Below are 20,033 nucleotides of genomic sequence, written 5' to 3' on the forward strand. Positions count from 1 at the left end.
CATATTTATTCGGAATTCAAAGACATTATTTCTTTTTAGACTGAAAATTATAGTCTGAGATGCGTTTGATATTTGCGAAACCGTTCAGTAAAATTACCGTTTCCAAGAAATTTGAAAGTGAGCTGCAATCATTCTCGGTTATACTATTCATGTAATAGTGATCAACCTGGAACTTTTTCAGCCTGCCTGGTTCAAGAGTTTAAGATGTGCACGATAATTTTCAAATTATATTGGAACAACATGCCGAAACTATCACAAGAATATTCAAATTGAATATTGGACAGAACTAAGAAATATCCAATTAACTTCTCAGAAACCTCCCAAGTTCAAACATTTTCACCGTAATTTGTTCCGATGGTTTTTCATTCAGAATCCACGTATTGTTTCTCATCAGACATCCATTCACAATCCACGTTCTGATCAGTTGCAGATAACACCATAGATCATGATCTCATGAGAGATTGGAGGGCAGGAGAGATCACAATGTTTCCTTAATTGATCTACATGCCGGTTTATAGACATCTCGTCGAAATTTTGTTGGGTGCATGTGAAATGATAATCATTTTAGGCTGGAAAGGAGATCCTGGGTACATCTTGATTTTTTGATTGAAAATTCCGATGAGAGATATTACGTATTCTGTCTATTTCACAAAAACTGATAAATAAACTTTTAAAGTGAAGAACTTTGAGGTGTTTTGCAAACATTGATAATTTCTTTTGATTTTTCGTTTGAAAATAAGTATATAAATTAATAGTGCAGCTGATCTGTTTCTGAACCTATACAGTAAAAAAAAAATTCCGCTCGGCACATAGCTGTTTTGAGTTCTAAAAAATTTGAAAATCAGTGCACATTTGAAATTTCAAACTCTTCATAATTTTGAGTTTGAAAAAATTTGAAAATCAGTGCTTCGCAAAATCAATTGACTGTGTATATAATTTGTTACAGTCGGACTTACCAATTTTATCTTCATTTGTTCCCCTTATATCAAAATCTTGAAAGTTCAGAGCGTCCTACGAAAATTCGATTTTTTAATTCAAAATCCCTTCTATTTCCAGGCACGCATCTTTAGAAATACCATGACGTTATACATCGACTATTTAAATCTTGATTTTGTCATGCTCTTTTTTGCATCTTTCCTTCCATTTTCAGCATGACGTTCAAAAATGCATGTATTTTTCATTATAAGGAATTTCCGATTGAATTCGCTTCTATTCTCAATGAATGTTGCCATGGATGATGTAAATAACATAAAAGTTTTGTAATTGAAAATGTGCAGATGAAAAATAAAAAAGGAAACTATAAATTATCGGGAACAATGAACACTTGCTGAGAGTTGTTTCTATAGTTATTTTTATAGTTATGAGAAAATTTGAGCCCCAGTAAGGACTAGTAAAAACTGAATGGTTAAAAAAAATAACGACTAGTAAATTTTGTTGCGAAAGCGAGAGTTGCATTTTTTTGATAAATTAGTATTTAACTTAATTGGATAAGTTAAACGTTAACTCATTTTCCGAATGAAAATCCGTGGATGGTGTTACAATATGAGCCGACGAAAACTAGAACATCCAATATTCCTCTCATTTCCGGGTTGGCTAACTAATCTTAAAACTAGTCTACCAAAATTGTCACTGAAATTGTATTTTTGTTCCTAGAAGAACAATATTCCAGGACTTTTGGTCATATGGCAGGAAAAAAATTCCGCTTAGTCAACAAATGTTGCATCAAATTGGTGATTCCCTTCACACATCAAACATATTTCCCGGTTCAATTCACACGGGAATACTGCACTTTTTGAGGGTGAATTATTCATTGGGTCTGCTGAAAGTGTGTATATGCTTGACATCATTTTGATCCTCTTTTGATCTCCAAAATAAAGTGAAATCAAGGAAAAAGGATAAGAACTAATAAGCCGTTTTAGGATAAATTTGCAAGGAAGTATGTATAACATTAGATAATTAATGTGCATCAAAAGAATAAAGTCATGAATCTCATAATATATTTGGGCTACTAATCAAATTTCAAATTTATACCTATTGTATATTTTTTTTACAAGTTGTAAACTTAAAAAAAACTATACAAATAGACAGTTTTATGTCTCATTTAGATGTAACCAGCCGCCCTTGGAACTGATTTTTTAAGGATGTTGAATTTTATATACCTTATTCATGCCTGAAAATCTATAAAAAAAATTTAACAAGGAACAATTTTATTGGAAAAAATTAGCCAAAAAACTTCCCTTTCACTGAAAATTTTGCAATTTCTGAAAGGGTCGCTGCTCCACGCCATGATTTTTTCAAAATATCAAACATTTAATCTAGGAAAACTATTTTTCCGTTTTTAAATTCAAATTTTACCTGCACATTCCCTAATACTATACTACTATCTTTTGATTAGTCAGATGTAAGTGATTTCCTGTAAGCCCCCAAAGTAATCTACGCGTGTCTGGTACCTAGAGGGATTACCGGGAGACTAGCGTCACATGGTATGAGCAATTTCAGTGCGTTTTTGTGAACTATCAACTAGTTGAATTGGGAATTGATACGTGTTAATTGTAAAACAGAATAATAAAATATTGAGTAAGCATTCTTATAAATACCTTATAATAGTATTTGAAGAAATAACCGATTTTCAAATATAATTTTATAGCTTAAAATTGATATTTTAAATAGGTGTCTAAACGATCTCTACCTGATGTACGGCTAATCCAATGCCATATCTCTGAGAACATATGACAAATTTTTATTTTTAATTGAAATTTTACCAAACTCATTGAAGATCTACAAAGATCTACAATCATTGGACTTCTCGCTAAATTTTAGCAAAAAGGCAAGAGGTAGGCACCAGAACGTCTCTCTTGCCTGCTACCTTGGAAGCCCTACTTAAAATTTTTGTTTGGGATCATAAGTTCAAAACTTACACGTATTTTTTTACAAACCTTCAATAATGGACCTCCCACTCTTTAGGGGTAAATTACGGCACCTAGACTCTAGTCAAAAAAAGCAAAAAGAGTCACAAAACATTGAGTTTTCAAAGTAGTTTATTTCCATATAATAGGATAAAATCATCACGTGACAAATGGGCTATGCATTAAAAAGACATGTGCAAAATTTTGCAAAAAAAGGCGAAAGCTTGCCATACATACATATACATCAATTAGAAATTCACTGGGATTTAATGCTGAATATTTTGCAGCAAAAAAAAACGAGGAAAAGCCTTTGGTCAGGTACACAGAGTTTTCCAAAAACACGAGGGAGGTCACCAAATTGAGAATTATGAAAGGATAAAATATATTACTGAGATGGATTACTTCTTCTTGATTCGTGGGCTTGCCATTGGGCTCACTCTTGGTGATAGGCTCTTTCTTGGTTTTGGGCTTTTGGGTCGTTGGCCGACGAAATTGCTCAATGAGACGGAGATGAGACCAGTGAAGTCATCTGGAAATTTAAGTTGATTAGTTTGGTTGGTGTATTCTATATTTTGAGCAGTCTTCTCAGCCTAGACTCTGCTGATTTCTATAATTTTTTCCAGAAATTTCGTTCGTTCTCTGAAACCTGCTCTTTTTACTCTCTCACCTGCTGCATTCGAGCCTTTATTATGTGGTCGTGGAGTATCAACAAATACTTGTGGCGGCGCGAGGTTTGAGCTCATTCTTTGAATCTATATCAGTTGACACACACGCTTGTCTGAAAAAGAATGGGATTATTATAGTTATTATACTCATTTTCAAGATTTGAGCTTTTCGAAGGGAGGATTGAAAAAGCTCTGGGCAAAATAATAAAAAAAGGTTTAAAGTTTCTTAATAAGGAAAACAAATAAAGAAATTAAACTTCCGCTACTTCCTGTAAATTATAGAAAGTTTGGCAGATGTGTGATACCGGAAATTTGGATAAAATTTGGATAGCACAAGGTTTAAATGAAGATAGGAATAGATTTGGGTAGGAGGCAAAAAGTGTCAAAATCAAACATCAATTAATGGTAGGCAGGCACACGTGCAACAGGTTCTGTGCCTGCCTGCTCACGTGATTTTCTTACCACAGTTTTCATGAGAATGTCAATAACCTTAGGCAATTTGCGTGGGCGTAGACTGGTATTATTGGCGCTTCTAAAAATGTTTAGCTCTGCTCATCGTATTTAACTCGCTCGTAAAATATCATGCATCAAATCTGTATTTCCACAGTACACAGTCTCCTAGTCATCGAAAGCGCAGTAGAGGCGGCATGCTGGCGCATTTCGCGTGTTTGCTTGCGTTTTTTTCGCATTCACCAGAAATATAGAGAAAGAGTGTCAAGAACGCCTAAATTCAAAAAATAAGTCCCGCCTCTTTTCAATAATAGGTTTTTTTAGAGTGGTCAATGTTCGCGAAGGTAGGTTTCGTCATTACCCGACATCTTACGGGTTCCGCGCCTCGCCTTGTTTACCTCGCGATGTGGGCGGGGCGATTTCCTGTGTGTGCCACAATTTCTGAAAGGTGGAGACGAAAAAGGACCTGGCTCAGCCAATTTTGATCTTATTCAATATTTGAAAACGCCAAATTATAGAGAAAAACCAGCTGCACAATTGTTTAGTTGTAGTTTTTTGAAATAAAAAAGCGAAAGTTATTTTTTTTCTGAAAAATAAGTTTTTTCAGTTGATTTTTTGAAAACGACGCGCGTCCTTCATTTTTCAATAAAATTTTGATTTTTTTTGGAATTCCATTTCATATCATCTTACTTAACAAATGTTTAGTTTGAAAATTGCAAAAAAAATCGTTCAAAAGCCACAAAACGAGAAATTTTATTTTTCAATGGTAAAAAAAATTCTCTTGCGGCACGGCTGCGCCAGCGTGCGGCAAGCGCGCTCCACCGCAATTCGACGCCCAGGAGACTGTGCAGTATCAAATACATTAAATTTTATGTGCATGTTGCCAAAACGAGAGGGACCTCCGGAACAACAAGATACTTCCCACGCGTTTCCATAGAGTGCACTCGGAGCAAAGGTTAGAAAGTCACAATGAATGGAAAAAGGAAAAAGAAAAGAAAGAATAAAGGGAAAAAAGAAAACGTTTGAATTTGAAATTGCCGGGCGGAAGTAAAGCATTCAAGCACAATGGAAAATGAAATGCGAAAGAAAAAGAACACCTGGAAAATGATAGAAAAAAGTAGAAGTAGAAGGGAAAAGAAGTAAGAATTGAATGGCGGCTCAATAATTCAAGCAAACCGACCAAAAGTGGTAATAACAATCTCTATGTGTCTCCTCTGTTTATGAGCGCCAAGAGCAGAGGGTGGAGCTCTGAAATGGGCGGAGTCGCGCACGAGTACTTGGTAAGAGAGGAAAAGTTGGAGATTAATGGAGGTGGGAGATTAAGGGTTTACTGGGAGGAATATGAATGAAAAATGAATAAAAAATGTGAAAAACAATGAAAAGATAAATGATATCAAGTCAAAATTTTGGAAACGAAATTTTTATTTTTATTTTTTTTTCTAGACGGATTATAATTATATGTCATCTGACATCTTAAGGGCAAAACTCTCAAATTTTTTTGGCAAGTTCAGAACGATCAGATTTCGTTCAATTTTTGGAAAGATAAAAGAACATGAGAAAACTTTTGATTATTTATTTGACCGGTCAGTAATATTGAATTTGTTAAATGTCAAAAACAATAGGAAATCAAACACCAAAAGAAAACAAAAATTGTCTTACAGAGATTAAAATTTCCAAATTAAACGCGCCTGAAAGTGTGCCTACTTATTGCCTACGTTCTGCATTCTGCATATGCCTACAAGTGTGCCTACCGCCTACCTTTATAGTGTGTTCGGTGTCAGGTTAGACATGTTGTTATTTGCTAACTTTAAATTAAACACAGTTGTACTAAAAATGAAAAGGTTAAGTGCGATAGCCACGTGTATAGGCATAAAGTAGGCAGCCTACAAGGCAGGTTTTATGAAGGGAACTAGATTGTTGGACCAGCCATTCGGAATAATTATGATGATAATCAGAACAAAAAAGGCAAGCATGTCTACCTACCTACTTGCCCTTGAGGCGACCACGAAGTATGCCCATAGGCATACTTCGTGCCTACTATGATAATATAAATTAATTTTTCTTTTTATAATTTTTATTTTCCGCAATTAATCAAAACTATAACTTTACCGTGAGTTTACGCAAAAACGCTGAGAAATAGGCGGGAAGGTAGGCGAAGGCATGCTCCTACCATGGAAGCCTAAACTCTCAAAAAACTGAAATTTGACCTCTTAAACCAAGAGAACATTGTAAACATGTAAAACTAAAACTAGAAAATCAAATCCAACAAACAATGTATAATCTGAATGCTACGTTCAAACTAAACTCGCCGTGGTCTCTAATTCCTGAATTTCTTGCAGAATAAAAGTCAACAAAATCTAGTGGATGGGGGAAACCAGACCCAAATGTGACTTTCAAAAAATATAACTATTTCCAGTCAGGCCAGATTAGTCGATGAAACTTTGTTACGAGAATTAGATTTTTGGTGGCCGAATGATATTGTGGAGCCAAACATTTTTACAACTATTTTATGGTTAGTTAAGTGTGACTGATCTATTAATTTGTTTTGATAAGGGCATTCGTCTAGAACTTTTGAAAACAAGAGTAGAGGAAAATCCGGCTCAAAAGCCGGCTTCAACCAGAATTGATACAAGTCACTACAAAAACTACATTGAAGTTTGACCCTCTCTCACAAATTTCATTAAATATCACTTGATCATTGAGCCGTATTTAAGATTTTTGTCCCCTTTATAGCAAATAACAATAATAAGAAAAGAACAGTCACCTCATTTGAAATATTATCAATTCAAACTTTGATTATCTTTGTCTCTATGGAAACAATGGAAACAAATTATGTTTGACTTTTGCAAATAAAATTTTAATCAAAAATCTTGTTTTCACCTGGATTCTTGTAGTTCGATTCTGAGAAAGACTACGGAAGAAAATGATTTCATATTTTGAAGTTTTTCTGTAAGTTAAGTTGTTTCAAAATCAAAATTTTTCAACTCGAAAAGTTCAAGAAAAAATTTGTTATAGACATTCCCCTGAACGTAATCTCCCTGATCATCGTACGTGCCAAAACTATGAGTGATCTCGGAAAATTGATAAATAATTGAAAAACAAATACACTACGTAACGGCGTCCCCACATCTCATGTGCGTGATCAAAAGTTTTTCGAAAGATGGGTCCCTTGCAGTTTTTTGGCGTGCTCCTTGATCAGAGCACATAGTACTTTGTGTTGCAGAGAAATTGTCATGTGTGCGGTCTTATTAGTCTCTAGTTGTTTGAACTCGGGTGGTTGAATGGAAATAGAAAAATAAATCTAATTGTGAAATTGGGGCTTTTCTGGAGCAAAATGTTACAAGTTTTTGGAACTTTTGGCTTAAAGCCTTCTAACTTTTTCCAATCTCTCCCGAGGTTCCCAAAAGGTGAACTTATCAGTTTTGCGCTATGATGCATGAAACTTAGTAGCTGCTTGAATTTCAGTCGCCACCCTACGTAGAAATATTTTATTTACTTTAGGATACATTTTCATTCATTGAACATCAAAGCACATTGAGTCAACTTCAATAGTAAGTATGAAAAATAAAGTATTGTAGTGTGCCGAGATGATGTTTGATTAAAGGCAATGTCTGTAAAAACTATTGTACTTTGCATGTTACTCATTACTTTTAATTTGAAAAAAGGTGATTGGTTTTTGATAAGACTTATTAACATTATCAAAATGAAGCGATTAAGGCACTTGAGCTATTCAACATTAAAGAACATCCTTTATATGATCTGTAGGCGACTTGCAAAGGATTTGAGAAACGGATTAATTAATGGTCTCAAATAAGTTCAGGGGGAAATATTGAATTAAAATAGGAAAACAATCAGATATCAATAAAATATCAGTAAAAATTATTCCAGACAACTTTTCTGACTATTTTTTCATCTTTTGATTCCTTGAAATATTATTTTTAACATGATTATAAGAACATATGTTTTCGTACAAATATTATAGAAAAATGTTAACATCAAACGATTTCTAAAATATAGAGGACGGAGATCTTCTTGAAGTTCCGGTGAAAGACGTGGGTTTATGAATTGAATGTAGGAATGAGGAAATGTTTTCCGGGGGTTTTTTTTAATGTTTAAGCATAGATCAACTTGTGTCTCACACGTTGGAATACATTTTTGCGTGTTTTCAAGGGAATGATATCAAAGTACACCTGAATTAAAAAATGCGTAAACCTTAACGAGGTCTACGAGCGCTAACCAGCGCAGGATTTTAGTGAAGTTTGGAATTTTTCAATTTCAGATTTCAGATAAGTCAATTCAATATAGTGCTGCAGAGACTAATTCAATTATAAGTCCGTCTAAGCATTTTTTAGAGATTTTTATTGTATATGCAGTACTTCATATTCAATTTCAACTTTTTCATCGACCTAAATTCGCCACAAATTCGCCATTTCTTTCAGACTTTGCACATTCAAGATCAGGTGAATATTTTTCAATAAGTTTCCCGAAAAGTCATGTTGAGACACATTTTTTATAATGCTGACAATAAATTTTCCAAGCCACCCTCATATTCTAATCCGTGCATGAAAAATAAGCTCAAATAATCAAGCATTTATCATCAAAATCTTTTCGATAATCTAACATTTTGTTCTGAAAAACATATTTTTTGATAAGTCAGAAAATCTAGCACAAAGCGGATAAGAACTGAAAATTATATAGATTGGAAAATGTAAAAAATGTGGGAAAAATGATACATTTTCAGATGTTTTCTGAACGATTTTTTACCAGCGGTATCTCACGTTTTTTGGAGGGTTTGGTGGAAAGCTTTTTTCCGATTGGATCTTGAATACGGAAGCAAACATTTTTTATTAATCGGATTAAAGGAAATTTGAGGGAAATATTTGCATATTTAAAAGGAATAGCAGACCAAATATTTTTTGTGGAAAAAATCTTATTTTCTTCTACAAATCCAGCTCCTTTCAAATTAAAATTATCCCCCATCATTCAAATATATTCTCAGTTTCCTGTTGATTTCAGACATGTCCCTGTCCGCCTACACATTTTATTAGTTTGTTGAATGCAACAAAAAGCATAAAGAATTTACTGTTAATCGAAAGGAAAAGCAGCAGATTACATCTCTTTTTCTGCTTATCAACTGGTTGTTGTCAGGTCAATTTCTCAATGAAAGTGGAAGATTTTGATGATCGGACCAAAGGACCAATCGTACGGTCAAAATGGATAACGATCTGATTATGAGAAACTAACTAGTTCAGAAAGTGAAACTGGTCACCTGTATTGGTAAAAGTGGACATTATGATGTCATTCATAATCATAGTCTTAATGAAGAAATAGTACAAGAAAACGTTGGCAGAATGCCAAGATATCAGTCCTCCCTGTGACCAAGTTGATGAACATTTTTACTAATGTACACTGCAAGCTTACAAAGAAATAATTTGAGTTCTGAATTTAAAATTTTGATACAAAACTTTATTTTAAGGAAAGAAATATGTTCAACTCAATGTGGCAACAAAAAATTTCGCTGCGATAGAGAATACTATACAATTTCGATAGATAACATTTGCAAATCGTGCAGTATACAATGAACTGCGGAAGATAAAGCGGGGGATAAAATTCAAATTAATTCATGCTGAAAATTTGAAAAAAAGCGTCAGAATTTTCAAACTAGAAATTTAAAAAAATTTTCAAAACTATTGAAAAAGTTATGAAACTCTCATGAATATTTGCATGATACGTCGTCGAATTTCAATTTTAAATTCCTTTTTTGTGGTCTTGTTCAAAATTCTGCGCTGGAATTTCAAAGTGTGGGTGGCTAGTTGATCCTCGGAAAAAAGGTGAAAAAACAACATGTACATACATTAGATAAGCATGTCTGAACGCTTACTTCCAACAGTTGTCTGGAACATTTTTTCTTGGAATTTCACAATTGTGGAAAGGTTTGTTTTTGTGAGCTCAAGGGGTATAAAGTTATGCAAATTAAAAAAAATGGACTGGGGAAAAATGTTCAAAAGAAGATGGGTTTTGACTAAACGTGGTCTATAGAAAACCTGAAAACGTTCTACTGGCATGATTCAATAAATGTGTATACTTTTATCTAATTTAACTGTGTCAAGTTAGTTTTTTGTCACTTTTTAGACATTAATGTCGACATTCGTTTCACAGAACTTGAACAAAACTTGAAACAATGAAATTTTCAAAAAAAATTGTATAATTGGATCCAATATTATAAGGCTTACTAGATAAGTGGGTACTTGTGTATTATTTCCCCTCATTTTTAAATATAAATTTTTAAATAAAAACGTGTGGAGTTTTTGTATTTTTAGGCTTAGAAAATAACAATTTCTGAGCCTAAAAAAGGAAAAGGGACACCACGTTTTATTAAAATGGATAATATTAAAATGAGGGGAAATAATACACATGTGTACCGATAAGTTGCAAGTACCGATAAGTGTATATAGACAAAACTCCAAAAAAGTTTGGCTCCAACTCAGATTTTATAATTTTTTAATTTTTCTCAAACCAAATATGCCAATGACACATTAGAAAAAACTCTCGCTTTTGTTGTATGCAACAAGTTTTGACAAGTCAACTGATATCCGCTGTCATCCACTTCACCTATTGTGTAATAAACTGATACTAGTATCTTTCTGAAAGTGACCATATCCTCTCTTTAAACTGTCACTTGTCCACACAATTTCCATCTCACCGTGTGTCATTTTCTCAATGTTCGTCTCGTTTTCCATTTCTTCAACTTTCCTGATACTGCTGATTTATGTGCAAATTGTCGACAACTTAATGGCCTATGATAGAAGAAATGAGTTTTTAAATATTCCTGAAAATGAAATTCGTGTTATCACGGATGCGATTGATAACTATAAACCAAAGTTGACAGTTCATTTTATCGAATTTCCGCATGTAAAACGGAGAAAGTGAGTTATTATTTTATGGGAAGGTTTCTAACAAAAGTTAATGTAGGGCTACTACAACAAGAGACGGAAGAATTCGAATTCAGACAAAAGTGAAACACCAGCAGAAGGCAACAATTGAAAATGTCAAAGTTATCTCGGAAACTGTACAGGTAAATATTTAAAGCCCTTCGGAGTCCTAACTTTCCATCCGGTCGAGGCATGACGGGACTTCCTACAGGCTGTCTCGTGTGCAATTAGTCGGCATATTGCTTACATGCTGGTATTCATTAGATACATTTTTTTCACTTTGTTGGAGGCGTTTTTCGGGCGGGTTACATAGGATCCTTTGTATTCAGAATTTTAATCAATTGAAACTAAAAAGTCACATTTCTGCTTTAAAATTTTTATGCGATTTCAGAAACTTTCAGAAATTTTCAGACTTTCAGAACTTTCAGAAGCTTTCGAATTTTTAAGCGTTCTGAAAGTTTCTAAAGCCTCCTAAAAATTTCTTAAACTTTGTGAAACTTTTTCAAAAAGTTTTGCTGAAACTTTTTAAAACCTAAAAAAATTTTATTCAATTTTCTGAATTTTCTGAAACATCATAGAATAATATTACAAATGATATGAGGGTTTTTACTTTTGAATTCAATCACAAGACTGTCTAATTATTTTTAAGCTCCGATTCGGAGGTGGCTCCAAAGCTCACTTTCCCTACAATCGAGTTGTCAATTGGAGACGTCAAAATCAGTTTTCATCGGAGGAGTCACGTGTTGAGACAACTACAACAACTCCAAAACCATCAGTCCCAGCGGTAACTCCAAAAAGTTGGGCAAAAACAACGACAGCATCGGCTTCTGGTTATTCTGCCGAGCCGGCTCTATTTCTTCCATCAAGATTTCATCGGAAAAAGGAGGACGTCGTGATTGTTTTTAGGAAAAAACAGAAATCATAAGAGAATTTCGTGTTATTTATTGTTATCTTTTAATTTTAATTTATTTTGTTCCATCTCTCACTCTGTCTGATCAAATACAAATTTGTTTTCTTTTCTTCAATTTGTAGTAAAGAAATTTATCAATGAATCACCGATTTGTTCATGAATCTTGTTTGAAAAATTAAATTTCTTTCAATGCAAATGCAAAAATTGGGGAGCAATTCTACGAAAAGGCATAGAATCAGTGAGGAATAAAATATATATTAAAATATAAAAACTATATATTTTTTGTATTACCCTAGGACACCGAAAAATGGAAGAAAATTAATGAAAAATGATGATGAGCAGGATAAAGACACGATGGTCAATTAGAATTGGGTTTCACTATCAAAAACAAATGAAACAATATTATATACAAATATATAAAGCCAGCTACGCGGGAGAAAATCGAGAAAGTAGAAATGAGGGGGGAAAATCATAAATCACTGGAGGAGGCCACGGAGAGCTGATTCAATTATCTGGCGATGAGCAATTCGGGTGACACCGAGCTGTGTAAATCGAGACCGATCGCACTGGCGAAGGCATCGGCCATTGATTCGTTGACTTCGAAATGCTGGTGTATATTCAGAGAGGTGTAGTGATGAGAGCCAACCGATGACGTCATCCACCGACCAGACATCTACCTTCTTGTGTTCGAATGATATTTCACTACCTGCAAAGAGAGGAAATTTGGTAATTTGTTGAAACTTAAAGGAATGAGCCCCAAAATCTAACAGATAATGATTTGAATTAACAATTTTTTCTTTTACAAAATATCCAAAAAAGAAGTTTCCTTCAAACATATTTCAAACTAGAAATGTTAACAGATAAACTGAAGCAAACAATTCAAAAATGAAGAGTTACACTGAAACAGAACAAACGAAATTAAGTAAATTAAAAAACCAAATCAAATTGTTTTTTTAATATTTAGAAAACTAAATATTTTGACAAAAATACTATTATAGTATAAATATTTTTACAAGTTTACAAGTATTTTTACAAGAATACAAGCGTAAACAAATAAACTAGATAATTCTCAAAACTGCTCTAAACATTTATAATGATTTGAATTGAGAATTTGCTAAAAAAAATGTATCCCGAGAACACAACCAGAGCATTCCAAAAACCCCATGTTAACCAAAACTAGACCCCAGACAGATTTCATTCTCCCCTTTCCTCTTAGATTCATAAATTAATCTCCAAAATTTGTGAGAACATAAATTAAGTGAGTGTGCAAAAAGAGTAAAACTAATGGTGATGTCAAATGAAAAACAAGTTGGAAGAAGAATCTCTTACAGCGAATCTCTCCATCGCTATCGCCTGTTCCAGAATCCGGATCATCATCATAATCGACAGGTGGAATGACATGAGATGGTACCACGAAGCATCCAGGTTTCGTTAGATCAACTGTTGATGATGATGACGCAGTTGACGACGAGGCAACAGACATCTGAATTGCAGGTTTTAGGTTAGAAATTGGGCACAAACCACACATGAACAAATTAAACATTCTTTCACACCATCTTTTTTTTGGGGTTAAGAAAAATGTTATATTGAGAAATCAGTGCAGGGAAAAATGGGTCTTACATTGTCCTTCTGTCCGTAATTATCCTCGAGATGCTGAGAGATCAGTGTCACTCTTTGAACATTTGGAGAGTGATCAAGTGAGAAATGGGGTCGATGATCTTTTTCTTCCGATTCAGATGGTTCCAGTGACGTTCGAGAAGATGTGTACCTGAAAAGAGAGGATTTATTTAAGTTGTATGTAAGCTTCAAGATTGAAGATGTTGAGCTACGGAAGTTCGAGAAAGCAGTTAGCAGTTACCGTGTTTTCTCTATTAATATTGTACTTCGATTGTTCAACTTTACCAGCTTATATCTCAGTTTTCGGTTGTTCTACACAAAAATTGTCAACTGACTAAATATTTTCTGATACTTTTTCTATAGTTTCATAGTTGAACATTTAATGATATCTTCTAAATGAACTGAGATATAACTGTTCAAAGTGAAATAGTGGGAATATGGTTAAAGGTACTATGAAAGTAGGCAAGAGACACGAATAGACGCCAAAAGTCTCAGAATGTTTTGAACTACATTCTGACAGACTTTTTTAAATGTTCCAAAAATTAGCAGTTAGAAATAGCCAATTAGCAAAAATCGGACACAACCAATAATTATGCAACCAACGAGCATTTTTCAAATGAAATAAACTCACTTACCCACTGTCCTTCTTATTAACTATTCCAATGTTCTGAATTCCTTTTCCACGTTCTACAACATTTTCCCGAACAGTTTCTCGAAGTGATAATCCTTCGAATCGACTTTCTCTCTCCTCATCCTCATCGACATCGTGAGCTACTTTACTCCGCCTCTTTGCCAACGCATTCTTCAAATCCATTTGAAAATCTGTCGTGGAGTTGTTGTTATTATTGTTATTATTACTGACAGAAGCCGCCGATGTTTCTCGTGGTTCTGCTTTTTTTAATTGAACTGATTTCAAGGCATCTGCTGATATTCCTTTTGAATTGCTCATCAAAACCGGAGCACTCGCAGCCACATGCATCAAACCTCCCGGAGGAGGTGGTGGAGGTGGTGGCGGAGCTCCAGATGAGATTGGAGGCAATGGAGGAGGTGGAGGAGGTACTGAAGATGTTGATGGAGGTGTGAACTCAACATGTACCATCGTTGGCTCGCAGTGTGGCGGAGGAGGTGGTGGAGGCGGTGGTGGAATCGATGACTGCTGCTGCTGAATTGGTTGAGGTGTTGAAGCTGATCTTGGAAGAGATGGATGTTGTTGTTGATATTGGTGGTTCTGATGATTCTGATGTTGCATCGGTGGAGGAGGTGGTGGAGTTTTCGGCCTTGACGTTGGTCGGAACGGCCTAGAATATTCACTCCGCTGCATTGAAGAATCTCTCTGCAAATCCGGAGAGATATACGACGCCGGTGGTGGAGCTGGCATCTCATCTTCATCGTCAAATGAATCAAATGAGTCCATTCGAGATAGTTGAGGTGTGCTTCGACTGCTACAGTTGTACTCGAATGTGCTAGTTGTGGGAGCCTGAAAAATTCTACTTTCTCAGTGTGCTCGCTGTTGGGAATTTTGCTCTGAATTGCTCCAAATGACATGATATTTAACAAACAAAAAAGAAAACATTTAAGAAAATCGGGTTAATTTTTTAAATTTTTTTCTGTTTCAAAATGTTTTTTAACTTTGGCATTTTGGCATCTTTAATCTAGTTTCTCCGTAATTTAGAGCAAATAAATATTCCGATTCCCACATTTTTCTAAAACTCACCGCTTGCTCGAAAGTCGACCTATTCAATCCGGCAGATGAAGCCACCACATTCCGTTGACCTTTCCTCCTCTTCATGTCAGAAACCGAATTATACTTCTTTGACGAATAACCCCCATTCAACGACTCCTGATCATATTGCATTTGATATGGTGAACCTTGCACCGACGGTACCCGCTGTCGAACCATCAAATTCTCCAATTCCGCTGCGGATATCCTCCTCCCGCTACCCGGCCTTTGCCTGACTGACGCGTGACGTGATTCCGAGTAGGCGTTCCTGATTTCATTTGGGGCATAGTAATCAACTCCATGCGCATCATGCGTGTCTGAAAATAAAATGACTATGCTACACGAGACCGAGAACAAATCTATAGAACAGATAACACATAATTAGAAAGCTGATCTCTATGTAAATTCTAGATTAACGTGAACAGTGAATTAGAAAGTTAGAAAAATAAAGTAAAAATAAAACAAAAAAATTCGAACCAAATCTCATCCGATAAACACTGGACGCTTTTGTAGACGAGTAGATTGCTGACGGCGTGGGTGTAAAAACCAAAGAGTGACGAGATGATGCTGGAAGTGAATGTGAGTGAATGGTGACGGTGCACGGATTAGAAAACAATTTGTACTTGAACAAAGACTACACAAAACTAAAAGCGTGCGAATATGAACGACGATACGTTGAAATTATCATTGAGATTTGGGATGATAAGTTCAAGCTTACACTTCAAGCCGAGTTTGTGCAATATCAAGATCATCAAGATACTTAACTCCCAATATGAACTTCTTTCAACCCAAATCTCAACAACACTCTATTCAACTTTCTTTACCTGTTGGCGGTCGATGCACAATAGTTCCTCCCCTACTCATATCAGCTACATCGACTGTTATCACTTTCAGTGTAATCGTGTCACCGGCTTGCTGAATGAATTCGACGACTTCATCGTGTGAACACCTTCGCACATCGATTCCATCAATTTCCAGCAAGTAATCTCCTGGCCTTAATCCCGCGCGAACCGCCATTCCGGACATGTCGACACCTTCAAAAAATTGAAGAGCCGGCACTTGAGCAGTTGGCTCGAAGTTCAATGGCATGGCGACATCTGAAACAAGAACTATGAGAAAATTATTGAGCAGTTACATAAGAAAAAGGAATTTACGTTTAGCTCCTCTCAAAATGAAACCGAATCCCTTGACACCACGTGGAATCACCAGAATCCGAGCGATATTTGTCTCGTGTCCAGCTGCAATCATTCCACCACCACGCATCGAATCCATTCCAGACCGTCGCATCGTACCGTACTCTGATGGGGTGATGGTAGTACGGGAGGATCGAGACGGGCTTGGCGATGGAGCTGCAGACATTGGACCTTTTCGTACACTTTGGGGAGTACGGTAGACATCCTGGCTGCATATTGAGGATTGGGACATCGAACGTCGGCGAGTGATGGTTGAGCTGAGGCGTCGGCGAGTTGAGTATTGAGGAGTGCCGCGATATGGTACTGGAATTTAGATTTTTCAGAGAAGTTAAAAAAATGACTCTCTTACCTGAAGATTTAGGATTATGTGCTTGAACGACATCAGCCACACCAGGATTTCCGACAATATGCGAAACATGTAACGCAGTTTGTCCTTGCTTGTTCACAGCTAGATGATCAGCTCCCCGAAACAGCAGTACTCTTGCACATTCTGGCCTATTGTTCACTGCACAGACATGAAGAGGACTATTCCCATTTACATTTTCAGCATCGATCTGACCACCGAAATAGAGTAAGTGTTCCACATGTTTCGTTAACCCATTCTTGCATGCTTGATGAATCTCGTGGTTTCCGTGCATATCGGTCACACCGATGTCGGCGGCTTCTCGTAGAAGAATCTCAGCGACTTGATCATTCGAATCTGCTGTCAACATATTATAGTAGAGCGGTGTAAGTCCAATTGGATCACGATAGTTTGGGCTTGCTCCAAGTTCGATCAAGGTTTTTACATTCTCGAAGGAAGATAGAAATGCGGCTTTGTGCATTGCAGTTTGGCCTTCTGAATTGCGAAAATCCACGTGTGCTCCGCCACCAATAAGGGATACAATTACAGCTCGATTGTTCGGGATTCCAGCAGCCAGCGTTAATGGGGTTTCTCCCTGAAATTTTGTGAAAATTAAAATAATTTCAAGATGCCCGGCAATCCTAGAAACATCCACAAAAACTCACCTGAGCATCATGAAAATTTGCATCAAGTCCCTGCGAACACATCTTTTCCACTTTCTCGTTATTCTTCTGCTGAACGTAGTCCATAAACTTTTTGAGTTGGCCCTGCAAAACGAGAACGATAAGTATCTGAATTGAGAGGTGCGCGCGAACACAAATATTATTAGTTTGTGAAGAAAGGGGGAAAGATATGCATCTGATGGAATATGACGCATAAAACACCTTGTAATTATACAAGGTTTTTGTCAGTTTTCGATCAACATGTTGGATCGGAAGGAATTGAATAATAAGATGGGATTAGAACTAGAACATTTAGAACCTGGGAGGTTTTGGCATTGAAAGTTGAAAGAGAAGTAATCCCTACCTTCGTGTGCATTGCCTTCAGCTGCTTCTCGTCAAGATTGAGCATCTTATAGACTCGTTTCTTATACTTCAACTCGAGATACGGAACACAATCAGTGAACGGATAGTCACGAATGGTCCGATCCTCGAGAAGAAACTTTCCGGCTCGTCCATCGCATGGAGGAAGGAAGAGCCCGTAGTTGAAAGCTTGCGGAAGAGCTTGCGGAAGGGTGGCCAATAACTTGCGTTTCACATCCCAGATGAAATCGTTTTGGGTCACCGCAAGGAACTTCTGAAATTGAGAAATTGTAGAAGGATTATGGAACACCTAGATAAAACATTTTGAAATTCTATGGTAAGTTCTGCAAATAGTCACAATTTTATTTTGCAATTGCTCACCCGAACGTTAAGCTCCGGAACGAAGATCTGCAAATTAACGGTGTCCTCCTCTTGATTCATCGTGAATGCTTCCGCTCGGACGCCTTTGCTTCCGATGATGACACTAGCGCATCAATATGTCTCCGGACTTGTACAACACTGTTAGAATGAAGTTACCACTATTAGCTAATCGAACAGAAAGAAATGCAGAGGAAATAGAGAAATTAGAAAAAAGAAGAGAAGAAAGGCGATAACTTTGATGTATTTACTATTGATGTCAATTGGTGGGACATGGATCACAAAGGGGGACAGGCAACATTTTGCGCATGTAGGAGGTGCTGATCATGGGTAATAAAATTGAACATAAGGTCGGGTTGGTCGGGACAAAAAAAACGATGGAAACTCTGGGTAGAGATAGGTAGGTAAATGGTTTTTTGACAGATAGGTTTTTTTGTAAAATTTCTAGTTCTTGGTTGCCTTGGTTTAAAAGTTCGAGCTAGGGCGATGACGGGCGATTGTGGGCGAAAAGCCAGCAACAGGCTGCCTTCACACATGCCTATGTGCCTGCCTATTTGCCTATATTCCTATACGCCTACGTGTCTGTTTGAAAAACGAAGAAATCGTAGAAGTCACAAAAAGTGTTGCCAAATACAATAGCGTCGAGTTTTAAAATCTGCACTTTATTGAAATTAAAAAGTCTAATAATCAAACCTATAAAGTTTTAGAACATTTTCAAACTCGAATCTATCAATGTTTCCGCATCTAAAATTCAAGATCCACAAGTACTATGCAAACTTGAAAAGATGATGGAATTCTCAAAAGACTTATAGGTTTTGCCATTCGAAAAGAACACTCGTAATGGAATTGAGGAAGCGAACAGAGGAGAGAGAGCGCGACTCTTTTCTCCGTACTGTCGGAATAATGTGAGAGATAGCATTGAAGATGTGGAGACGCAAACTGTCTATAAGAGAGGCGGAAACTGGCTTCACTTCTTGGAAGGATGAGGAGAAGAAGCTTGTGAGGAGAAGAGGAAAACTGACAGAGAGAGAGAGAGAGAGAGAGAGAGAGAGAGAGAGAGAGAGACAAAAAGTAAGAAAACGAACAGTGAATGCACGAAGTAGTAGTATTGAATGAAGACGTAGCTGTGACAAAGAGGTAATTAAGTATGTACTCAAATAGTTTGTATGTTAAAGGAAAAAAATGTAACATTGTCCTCAAAGTGTCTGAAAGTTCAATGTGAATGTTGAAGCGGTGTTTGAAACACATAGGAGAAGGGTACATATTAAAAATATGAAATTGCACCACATTACTTAACTTTAAAAAATTATATCTTGGTGTATTTTAATGATATCAATAAATTATCGAATACAAACGATAGAAAAAAAATTGCAAATATTTCGTTAGTTAACAATTTTTGATTAAAACAAACGGCAACTGAGATATAAGATGCTAAAGTTGAACAAAAAAGTGGAATGAGAAAATATGGTACTCAACTTTGACAGCTTGTAACTCGGTCGTCTCTTAAAATTAAAAAAAAACTTTTTAGTTACGTAAACATGAATTTAACAATTTGTTCGTTAACAAGTCGCGAATTAAATGGAGAAACTAGAACAATTTTCTCTGAATTTCATCTCCAAATGGTTTTAAAGCACCTCGAAAAATGCGATAAAACTACACAAATCTCGTTTCCAATTTCAAGTGATAAACGAGATGATAAGACATATGGAGATTAAGGTAGTCAAAGTAGATGATCCGTACAGCTTATTGCAGGTAGGCTTAAAGGTAGTGAACAAGAATTATCTAGGGAGAGAAAGAGAGACGTCTGGATGAAAGGAAGGTGACTATTGTAAGCTGACTCTTACAATTGAGTCAGAGACATGTTTCCGCCGGAGTTTACGACCTTGGACACAAAGTT

At 36.0% G+C, this 20,033-nt stretch overlaps 3 protein-coding genes and 1 non-coding gene across 6 annotated transcripts; 2 read left to right on the top strand and 2 right to left on the bottom strand.

Annotated features, from left to right (window-relative positions):
• Nucleotides 1-3,022: 3,022 nt before the first annotated feature.
• On the bottom strand, nucleotides 3,023-3,684 carry C33B4.4 (uncharacterized protein). The gene is made up of 2 exons (NM_001026837.5): nucleotides 3,574-3,684; nucleotides 3,023-3,435 (listed from the first exon to the last, which is right to left on the bottom strand). The coding sequence occupies exons 1-2, from the start codon at nucleotides 3,647-3,649 to the stop codon at nucleotides 3,305-3,307; spliced, it is 207 nt and encodes a 68-aa protein (NP_001022008.1). The 5' UTR covers nucleotides 3,650-3,684; the 3' UTR covers nucleotides 3,023-3,304.
• Nucleotides 3,685-10,741: 7,057 nt separating this feature from the next.
• C33B4.5 (uncharacterized protein) lies at nucleotides 10,742-12,005 on the top strand (the record flags this gene model as incomplete). The annotated part of the gene is made up of 3 exons (NM_001026838.3): nucleotides 10,742-10,947; nucleotides 10,994-11,096; nucleotides 11,603-12,005. 3 exons carry the CDS (start codon nucleotides 10,742-10,744, stop codon nucleotides 11,876-11,878), a joined length of 585 nt encoding a protein of 194 aa, NP_001022009.1. The 3' UTR covers nucleotides 11,879-12,005.
• shn-1 (Protein shank) lies at nucleotides 11,881-18,380 on the bottom strand. Of its 3 annotated transcripts, NM_001393191.1 has the most exons (12): nucleotides 18,140-18,279; nucleotides 17,763-18,032; nucleotides 17,402-17,503; nucleotides 16,743-17,331; nucleotides 16,355-16,696; nucleotides 16,025-16,297; nucleotides 15,678-15,767; nucleotides 15,195-15,517; nucleotides 14,116-14,957; nucleotides 13,484-13,631; nucleotides 13,193-13,346; nucleotides 11,977-12,569 (listed from the first exon to the last, which is right to left on the bottom strand). In NM_001393191.1, the coding sequence occupies exons 1-12, from the start codon at nucleotides 18,197-18,199 to the stop codon at nucleotides 12,340-12,342; spliced, it is 3,423 nt and encodes a 1,140-aa protein (NP_001379494.1). In that variant the 5' UTR covers nucleotides 18,200-18,279; the 3' UTR covers nucleotides 11,977-12,339. The 3 variants fall into 3 exon arrangements, with proteins under 3 accessions (NP_001022007.1, NP_001379494.1, NP_001022006.1); NM_001026835.7 differs by lacking the exon at nucleotides 15,678-15,767 and having other exon boundaries at nucleotides 12,000-12,569; nucleotides 18,140-18,277; NM_001026836.6 differs by lacking the exons at nucleotides 13,193-13,346; nucleotides 15,678-15,767 and having other exon boundaries at nucleotides 11,881-12,569; nucleotides 18,140-18,380.
• 21ur-13330 lies at nucleotides 15,132-15,152 on the top strand. Its single transcript, NR_051699.1, has one exon.
• Nucleotides 18,381-20,033: the final 1,653 nt, after the last annotated feature.

This window comes from Caenorhabditis elegans, chromosome II (assembly GCF_000002985.6).
Source record: "Caenorhabditis elegans chromosome II".
In the NCBI taxonomy this organism is placed as follows: domain Eukaryota; kingdom Metazoa; phylum Nematoda; class Chromadorea; order Rhabditida; family Rhabditidae; genus Caenorhabditis; species Caenorhabditis elegans.